Source organism: Salvelinus namaycush, chromosome 1, assembly GCF_016432855.1.
Source record: "Salvelinus namaycush isolate Seneca chromosome 1, SaNama_1.0, whole genome shotgun sequence".
In the NCBI taxonomy this organism is placed as follows: Eukaryota; Metazoa; Chordata; class Actinopteri; order Salmoniformes; family Salmonidae; genus Salvelinus; species Salvelinus namaycush.
Genome location: NC_052307.1, coordinates 74,784,827 through 74,794,826, shown reverse-complemented (window position 1 = coordinate 74,794,826; position 10,000 = coordinate 74,784,827). Strand labels below are relative to the sequence as shown.

The 10,000-nt window shown below is 43.8% G+C and overlaps 2 protein-coding genes across 2 annotated transcripts in view; one reads left to right on the top strand and one right to left on the bottom strand.

The window, feature by feature from the left end:
- Window positions 1–3,162, top strand: part of LOC120052951 (dmX-like protein 2) — an 88,735-nt gene extending 85,573 nt beyond the window's left edge. Inside the window, exons 52-53 of the mRNA XM_039000197.1 lie at window positions 783–1,000; window positions 1,250–3,162. Coding sequence (XP_038856125.1) covers window positions 783–1,000; window positions 1,250–1,459 — 428 coding nt within the window. The 3' untranslated portion in view covers window positions 1,460–3,162. The remainder of the gene's footprint in view (window positions 1–782; window positions 1,001–1,249) is intronic.
- A 1,747-nt stretch (window positions 3,163–4,909) lies between these two features.
- Window positions 4,910–10,000, bottom strand: part of LOC120052941 (gliomedin-like) — a 6,991-nt gene continuing 1,900 nt past the window's right edge. The window contains exons 5-10 of the mRNA XM_039000186.1: window positions 9,307–9,420; window positions 8,073–8,170; window positions 7,591–7,731; window positions 6,735–6,860; window positions 6,425–6,575; window positions 4,910–5,375 (exon numbers count right to left, since the gene is read on the bottom strand). Coding sequence (XP_038856114.1) covers window positions 4,910–5,375; window positions 6,425–6,575; window positions 6,735–6,860; window positions 7,591–7,731; window positions 8,073–8,170; window positions 9,307–9,420 — 1,096 coding nt within the window. The remainder of the gene's footprint in view (window positions 5,376–6,424; window positions 6,576–6,734; window positions 6,861–7,590; window positions 7,732–8,072; window positions 8,171–9,306; window positions 9,421–10,000) is intronic.

The following is a 10,000-nucleotide window of genomic DNA, read 5'->3' as shown; positions in this document are numbered from 1 at the left end:
ACCTGGAAATAAAACACTCCATTTTGCTCAACTTGCCATTGGCTCAACCGTTGGCTCAACTTATCCCATGGCCATTGGCTCAACCGTTGGCTCAGCTTATCCCATGGCCATTGGCTCAACCGGTGGCTCAGCTTATCCCATGGCCATTGGCTCAACCGTTGGCTCAGCTTATCCCATGGCCATTGGCTCAACCGTTGGCTCAACTTATCCCATGGCCATTGGCTCAACCGTTGGCTCAACTTATCCCATGGCCATTGGCTCAACCGTTGGCTCAATTTATCCCATGGCCATTGGCTCAACCGTTGGCTCAATTTATCCCATGGCCATTGGCTCAACCGTTGGCTCAATTTATCCCATGTCCATTGGCTCAACTTACCCCAAGGCAAAAAACATTTACTATATTAACCCACACAGATCCAAGGATGCACTTTCATGCTGGGTTTAGGACCTCATACTGAAGCTTATACAGAGCCCAACTGATGTATAGAACAATCTTACAATTATCTACTTTAGTTTAGATACAAGCATCATGAAACCTCTAACAAAATTAATTCATTTGACTTGGTGAAAATCTGTTTTTTTAAACCTTGTTTACCACTTTTTCAGACTCCATGAAATGATGTCCTCTTCCTAAATGTTTGGTCAAATTATACATTTTGTGTATGGTTTCCTAGAAACAAGGGCTGGCTCAACTTACCGTTTGGTTCAACTTACCCCTCTCTCCCCTGTATTAGTGTTGTCACTCATAACTCGTAGTTAGAATGTCATCTGTGTCTGTCCAGCCTTCCTGTGCCATGAGAGTGGTGCGACGGTGGTGCAGTACGCTCCCAAGCAGCAGCTGTTGATCTCGGGAGGCAGGAAGGGCTTTGTGTGTGTGTTTGACATCCGTCAGAGACAGCTGCTACACACCTTCCAGGCCCACGACTCAGCCGTCAAAGCCCTGGCGCTCGACGTCTCCGAAGACTTCTTCGTAACCGGCTCAGCTGAGGGGAACATGAAGGTGATTTTCCTTATTACTTTTTAATGAGGAAAATGGAATTAGAATCTTCCTGAATTGAAATTGAATTGTTCCCAACCCTGTCAACCATTAATCTGTGCTCTCTAGCTGTATTTCAATGACCAAATGTGTGTAAAAATGTATTTAAGTCACAGGATTGATCTGTGAAAGACATCATGTAATCCATTAATGTATTGATCATTGCCTTTCTATTTACCTCTCTCTTTCACTACTCCTCTCCTTCTCCTCCAGGTGTGGAAGCTGGCAGGCCATGGCCTCATGCACTCGTTTAGCACAGAGCATGCCAAGCAGTCCATCTTCCGGAACATCGGAGCAGGCGTTATGCAGGTGGAGACCCGCCCCGGCAACCGCATATTCACCTGCGGCGCCGACGGAACCCTCAAGATGAGGGTTCTACCCGACCGCTACAACATCCCCTCTAGCATCTTCGACATTCTGTAGACCCCAAACCACTTCCTGTACTGTCTGTAGAGAGGTCATCTGATTGGTTAGTGGTTGAACGTTGAAACGATAACCAAACTTTCACTAGAATATTCAACATCTTGTAGAAACGTAAATACCTGAAAGTGGTATGTCTGAATGGCGGTGGATAGGAAGGAGTAAGGTTGAAAGATTAACCAAACTTTCACTAGTATAATGTTGTGTAGAGAGCCAAGATTTGTGTGAGAGAGACGAAGAGAGATCGGGGTAAAGGTTTACAGATAGATCACTAAGTATATTACACTACTGGATAGGCTAGTTGAGAGGGCTCTAATGATATGAGTGACGTAGAGGTGAAAGGTTGAGAGATGACCAAGGTTTCAGCAGCTTTGAGAGAGCGACAGAGAGTGTACGGTATGACTTTACCTAGCGGAAATCGTATCAGAAAAGTTCAATTGAGCTGTGAATATTTTTTTCTTTCCCAAAGCCTAAAAGCGTGTATTAAAACGTAAAAGCAACAGGTTCCATACTTGATTTTAACAGTTAGATTTCCTGTCATTTTAAAGGCGTCTGCTGGACGTTTACGAGTGTGTCAGTCCATATGAAAGCTATGCATGACTTCCTGTTCTCGTTTTAAGCGGTGCAACCACATGGTTTATTGATATGATAGTGCTCTGTACAAGTGCTCAAGCTCTTAAAAAGTGTGTATCTGTTGTCATTTTGTGCCCATAAGCTGAACAACTCTCTTAGCATCTACATTTAACCAGCGCTGTGGTTCCTTTAGTCAGTGGTCTGGTGTGACTCTAAAGTTGTTGGATCTGCATTTTGTTGAAATGGTTTTATCCTCTTCATTCCCTGGCTAATCTCACTGTTAATCTCACTGTTAATGGCACATTATCCCCATAGTGACCCCATCCCATAACACTGGCTGCCCAGTGACTCGCTAGCCTACTCCATCGATTGATCTATTGATTGATTGAGCCTAGCTATGTGATCACACCTCTCTGTATCTGCCGCCCGCCTGCCGTCAAAAGCCTGTTTGTGCGGCAGCAGCGGCCTCACTGCTAGAACGTTGTGTTTGGAAGATGGTGTGTTTTGATCCTGTGACTGTGTGTAGTCTATATGTCTCATCTGTCTGTTCCACTGAACCCCCCCCCGAGAAGAAAGAAACACATGGGGTCTGTTATGTTCTGTTTTTGCACAAACATTTTCATTTTTTTTAGTTGAACTATTTACTTGTTTTTGGTTGGTTGGTTGTTTCTTTGCAGGCTGTTGTTATTTGTGTTGGACTTTTTGCCTTTTACGTTAGGAATGTAAGGGGTTAATACTGTATTTTACTGGGACAGTGCAACATGGCATAGGTTTGTGTTTGGTGATACTACTGTACTGTATTGTTTTTACAAACCTTATTGAATAGATATTTGCACTCAAATCTGGGGACACTAAAAGTTTATTTCAAAACGAATAGGCTATGGGAAGAACAAAGAAACTACTGTTATATACAAATGAATGTCTGGCTGTATTTGGCCTAGTAGTAAAAAGTGAAATAGTTTTAATATATAAATATATGAAATACCACAGCAGCTTGTACAAACATGAAAGCGTTTTACTTAATTTTTGTTTCGTATCATACCAGCTGGATTAGTTGTATCTTTTGTTAAATGTTTGTATTGTTTTTATTATTCTACGTATTATTATTAAACAGATTTGTGTTTCCTTCCCTCCCTCTGGGTACCACGTCTGATCTCTGACATCTATGTTTACATATTCTACCTTCTCTCGTCTGTCGTGTGTATGATGCTAGTACTTATGAAGCTTTATAATGCCTTATAAACATTCATAGGTCACCTTATAGATGCAGTCATAGAGCATCATTAAAAACATCACAGTGAAGCAATAACACGCTAGGCGCCTTACAAAAAGGTACCGAGCCTTGTTTTGCTTTATGGTACATGCTTCATAATGCTCTATAACATCTATAAGGGGATATTCATGTCTATATAAGATATTAACACTTCATAATGCTCTATAAGGGGATATTCATGTCTATATAAGATATTAACACTTCATAAAAAGGTGCTTTAAGTAAAGTGTTGTTCAGGTATCTACAGTATATATCTATCTAAAGCTCACTATGGGGAGGCTATAACTAGAGAACTAGAGAGAGTCCAGAGAGAGACAGGAATATATAGCAGGCTGTTCTACCGTGGTCAAAGTTATACCTTTGTAAGTTGAATAAATTATTTTTATTTCATCAGGTTGATTTTATGCTTGTTTCTGTATTTTCTCTCTCTAGACATGATAATCAGTAGAGACCATGCAGCGGCAAATATCATTGTCGGGAAGAAACATATGTACAGATTTCCAATATAGGTATTTTTAAAACATTTTGCTCTCTGTAAGGGATGCTGGTCATGGTAGGATCCAAGTAAATATGGAAACTCATTTCTGATACATATTTTTTCATGCAGTCACAGGGAAAGTCTAGTAAGGACTTTACAGTTATAAATAGTATTAACTCCACAAAAAGCCAGGTTTCCAGGGTAGACCTTAAAAAGTTAGATTTTCAAAATAAATATAATGTACAAGTGAGAGACATAAAAACAATATATAACAAGTCAAACGGTTAAGTATCCTTACAAAAAGATCATTCCAAGATCTCATATGGAAAACTACAGCAATTATTTTACTGTTTAAACCATCGCCACAATACAATATAGACTATAACAATTATATTATAATGATCAACTTCCTACTCTGATAAGCCCTTATTCAGTTAAACTCTACATTGGAAAAGGTACAGTGTGTGCATCTTTGGAAGCTGTAATCCAATTTAAACAAATAATTTAGCAGCATTCACAAAAAGGGTGTTTTATCCCAGCCAGCAGTCCCAAAAAGCCATTAGAAAAGAGTCCTCGTTGAGATGGCATAAAACTAAAGACAAGCTGTACATATTATAAAAAATTAAATAAAAAAAACATAATATTCACTAGTGCTGTTCATCTTTAATTAAGCCCTTTAAAAAGCTGGCCATCTTTAATCAGAATAACATTAAAATACCATCTGAATACTGTCAAAACAATGTCAGAATACTGTAAAAATACCATCAAAACACCCTCAGAATACCATCAAAACATCCTCAGAATACCATCAAAACACCCTCAGAATACCATCAAAACATCCTCAGAATACCATCAAAACACCCTCAGAATACCATCAAAACACCCTCAGAATACCATCAAAACACCCTCAGAATACCATCAAAACATCCTCAGAATACCATCAAAACACCCTCAGAATACCATCAAAACACCCTCAGAATACCATCAAAACATCCTCAGAATACCATCAAAACACCCTCAGAATACCATCAAAACACCCTCAGAATACCATCAAAACACCCTCAGAATACCATCAAAACACCCTCAGAATACCATCAAAACATCCTCAGAATACCATCAAAACACTGTCTCAGTCATCAGAGATGAAGTGCACCACATACAGCTTCACGTAGCTCTGATCCCACACATACAGGTGTCTGTCATTGGGGCTATAGGACAGCATGGCCAGCACCCCGCCAGGGGACCTCAGGTCAAAGGTCACGTTGACCGGTTTCCCCTTCAGGAGGTCGAAGGCGAAGGTCACACGGGTGTCCTTGGTGTCGGTGATGTAGAGCACGCCACAGGCCACGAAGGCGTTGCCGGCCTTGGTCCTGGGGTAGGTGGTGTTGATGTACGATGTGACGGAGAAGCTCTTCAGGTCCAGCTGGGCCACCATAATGCTGTCGTCCAAACTGGAGGCAAAGATCAGCCACAGGCCGTTCTCATCCGCCGCAAGCTTGAAGTAGGTCTTGGAGTTGTAGAGAAGGTAGGACAGGTTGTGGTACAGAGCATTGTCGATGGCCAGGGTGTGGAGACGCTTGGACTGCATGTCGAACCTGGGGGATGGATGGAGAGATGGAGGTAAGAAATAAACAATCTACATTCCCACATTTACCTTTGCTTTCCTTAGGAACTGTGCACCACAATGCCACACCAGCAGAAGAAAAGAACAGTCTCAGGATCGTACACAGCCAGGGACATCACAGACAGAATATTTTTCTTCAAGACTTTAATTGCACAAGGCCAAAAAGCTTCACCTTGATTTCCCTCTGACAACTATCCATTGTTCTCAGACAAGTATCTAGTGCGGTAGGAGCTAAGGGATCAATTGGATTCAAGCAGGATAATTACCATCCCTTCTTTACCTGGCCAGGTTGGAGGTGCCAAACTATGGTTCTTTATCTGGCCAGGTTGGAGGTGCCAGACTATGGTCCTTTACCTGGCCAGGTTGGAGGTGCCAAACTATGGTTCTTTACCTGGCCAGGTTTGAGGTGCCAAACTATGGTTCTTTACCTGGCCAGGTTGGAGGTACCAGACTATGGTTCTTTACCTGGCCAGGTTGGAGGTACCAAACTATGGTTCTTTACCTGGCCAGGTTGGAGGTGCCAGACTATGGTCCTTTACCTGGCCAGGTTGAAGGTGCCAAACTATGGTTCTTTATCTGGCCAGGTTGGAGGTACCAAACTATGGTTCTTTATCTGGCCAGGTTGGAGGTACCAAACTATGGTCCTTTACCTGGCCAGGTTGGAGGTACCAGACTATGGTTCTTTACCTGGCCAGGTTGGAGGTACCAGACTATGGTTCTTTACCTTGCCAGGTTGGAGGTACCAGACTATGGTTCTTTACCTGGCCAGGTTGGAGGTACCAAACTATGGTTCTTTACCTGGCCAGGTTGGAGGTACCAAACGATGGTTCTTTATCTGGCAAGGTTGGAGGTACCAAACGATGGTTCTTTACCTGGCCAGGTTGGAGGTACCAAACGATGGTTCTTTACCTGGCCAGGTTGGAGGTACCAGACTATGGTTCTTTACCTGGCCAGGTTGGAGGTGCCAGACTATGGTTCTTTACCTGGCCAGGTTGGAGGTACCAGACTATGGTTCTTTACCTGGCCAGGTTGGTGGTTCCGGCGATGTGATAGTAGAAGGAACCGTTATGAACGGCATGGCCACACCCCTGGTAGAACTTCCTGCCGTCGATGACCTCACTGGTGGCATTCTGGAATGAGGTGATGCTCTTATACTCCTTCAACGTGCGACCTGGAGACAGATAATCAAAAAGACATTTGATTGGTTGTTGTGTGTAGGAGGTACCAGAGAAGTGCTAAAGATAATGTGATTGGCTGTTGTCTGCGTTTGCCTGGTACCAGAGAAATGCTAAAGACATTTGATTGGCTGTTGTGTGAGTTTGGGAGGTACCAGAGAAGTGTTCGGCCACCCAGATGCGTTTGTCGTTCAGCACAGCCGTGTCTTTCATCCACGTTCCGAACGTACTCTCCATCTTAGATACGTTACGGGGGTTGATCAGTGACTTGATGATGCACTCTGGGGGACAGAAGATAAAACATTTATTGTTTAATTGATTGCTAGATTGATTGGTTTACATATTCATGTTTTGTCTGAGGGTTTTTAAACAAATCCTTGAAGTCATGCAAGTCATTGTACCGTTTTTCTTATTTAGTGGTATCTCTTGTAACTTCCCAGCCTCTTTGGCGGACAGAGTCCCATCGTTTGGTACAGCATGTGACGGATCTGAAATAGTCAATGATAATCAATGAAAGTGATGATGTTAGAATCAGTAGGAGAGTTGGAGGTGGGTAGAGGAACTGTAGGATAGATAGTAACAGGCTGACTCACCCAGGGTCTGGGCAGTATGGATGGGGGGGTAGATACGGGACTTGGGTAGGATTAGTAGCAGTGTGCAGGGTAGTTACCCACCCAGGGTCTGGACAGTATGGATGGGGGGGGGGGGGGTAGATACGGGACTTGGGTAGGATTAGTAGCAGTGTGCAGGGTAGTTACTCACCCAGGGTCTGGGCAGTATGGATGGGGGGGTAGATACGGGACTTGGGTAGGATTAGTAGCGGTGTGCAGGGTAGTTACCCACCCAGGGTCTGGACAGTATGGATGGGGGGGTAGATACGGGAGTTGGGTAGGATAAGTAGCGGTGTGCAGGGTAGTTACCCACCCAGGGTCTGGACAGTATGGATGGGGGGGGGGGGGTAGATACGGGAGTTGGGTAGGATAAGTAGCGGTGTGCAGGGTAGTTACCCACCCAGGGTCTGGGCAGCGTGGATGGAAAGATTGACCCGGTGGCTCCTGTTTCTGGGGGGCCCCTGGGGTCCTTGTGGGCCAGGAGGTCCAGGAGGGCCAATGGGGCCTGGAGTACCAGGAGGACCAGCCGGACCTGGGGGGCCTAGACAGACCCAAAAGACAAGGATTTTCACAATCACATTGCATTTCAAGTAGAGCTGTCCAGGCATAAACTGGATCGACTGGTCATGAAACAGGACAGGGCTTGCCCACTAATGTTGCAACATATACAGGTACCTTAAGTGTTGTGCTAAGACCACATTCATTTTCAGTTCTAATGAAGATCTGTTAAGATTTTGCAATAAAGTTATGTGCTGAACCATTTGAGTGTACAATGGTGACGGTACAGCAAGTCTCATCATGTACTATAGGAGTCATAGTGATGTTGTAATTGTGAGGTATCTCATGTAGACAATGGACATTGTCATTTCTGTCCGTTCTTACCCTCCAAGATGACATCGTTGGACGATTGTGTATTCTCTCCTGCGGGTCCAGGGTCTCCTCTATCTCCTTTCTCCCCCGGCTCACCTTTCTCACCTGTGAAGGAACACGGTTATGGTTTTTCATATGTACAGGTGATTTACAAATCCTAGCTTGAGACATGGAATAGAACAGGAATTCATAAAGGCCCAAAAAGAAACCCGAAATAAAGACCACAATCAAATGAGTCAAGCTTGTGTAATGTGCGAGACATGGGTTCTTATATCTGAGCTACTGTTAAGAAAAGAGTTCCCACAATGTGAACTAGACATGGGTCTACTAAATCATCGCTTCCAGTCTGTAAATTCCAAGGATTCATCAAGTCAAAGCCAATCCAGTAAACCATTCCGTTCACTTCTCCTGGGCTGCTAAAATATTGTCTATTTAGTGCCCTACTTTTGAGCAGGGCCCATAGGGCTCTGGTCAAAAGTAGTGCACTATATAGGAAATAGGGTGTGAATCATGTCCTTCCCTCCTGAGGAACGCACCAGTGGGCTGATGGGAGAATGAGGTTTACAGCCCATTCAAGAGCAGCCCAAAACCACAGTCATGAATAACATTAGTTTACTGTGGGACAGAAGAGCAGTTTCCTTTCTTCCTCCGTTTCCGGATCTATGGTGTTTGAATGGAGAGAAAGCGAAGCCCACCACAGTGGAGAACATGATTCAGCATTATGACACATCACATATCTCTGGATAGATCTGAATGGCTGTCCAATGACAGTTAATTAAGAATAGGTGAAAGAAAGTGTTATGTATGTGGAGATCTGTGTGTGTGTGTGTGTGTGTGTGTGTGTGTGTGTGTGTGTGTGTGTGTGTGTGTGTGTGTGTGTGTGTGTGTGTGTGTGTGTGTGTGTGTGTGTGTGTGTGTGTGTGTGTGGGGGGCTTATGTGTGTATCTGGGTGCACCGTGGGGTAATTGTGTGCAAGTGTAGGTGTGTGCGTGTGTGTGTGTGTGAGTGTGTGAGTTTGCTTGTGTGTCTGAGGTTGTGTGTGTTAGGGTGCATGTTATTGACCCTGAGGAGATCTGCTCTACCCTTTCTGTTCTATTATCTCTCTCTTTTCAGTCACAGAACCAGACAGAGCCCCAGGTAACAATACATAATGGACACATCAGATGATGGACAGATAGATACAATGAGGCAGAAAATACAGAGTAAGAACGATTCTCTCTGTTACTGTAAAAGGGTCTTTCACTCCGTACCTCTCTTCCCTCGTTTTCCATCAGCCCCAGGCAGTCCGTCTAGTCCTGGGATGCCATCAGTGCCATTGTGCCCAGGCAGACCGTCTAGTCCTGGGATGCCATCAGTGCCATTGTGCCCAGGCAGACCATGCAGGCCAGGTAGCCCTGCCATACATACATTACAGCCACAGTACTTTACATGGTCAGACAGCCCTGCCATACATACATTACAGCCACAGTACTTTACATGGTCAGGTAGCTCTATCATACATACATTACAGCCACAGTACTTTACATGGTCAGGCAGCCCTATCATAAATACATTACAGCCACAGTACTTTACATGGTCAGACAGCCCTGCCATACATACATTACAACCACAGTACTTTACATGGTCAGGCAGCCCTATCATATACAAACACTTTACAACCACAGTACTTTACATGGTCAGGCAGCCCTATCATATACAAACACATTACAACCACGGTACTTTACATGGTCAGATAGACCTATCATATACAAACACATTACAACCACAGTACTTTACATGGTCAGGCAGACCTATCATATACAAACACATTACAACCATGCAAGAGTAATATCTGAAGTACAGATGCACATCCGTGGGCAAAACATTTAATAAATACACAATCTTAAGCAATATCCCAGAGATGCTCTGCAATAGTCCTTGGTATACTTAACATTATGTGG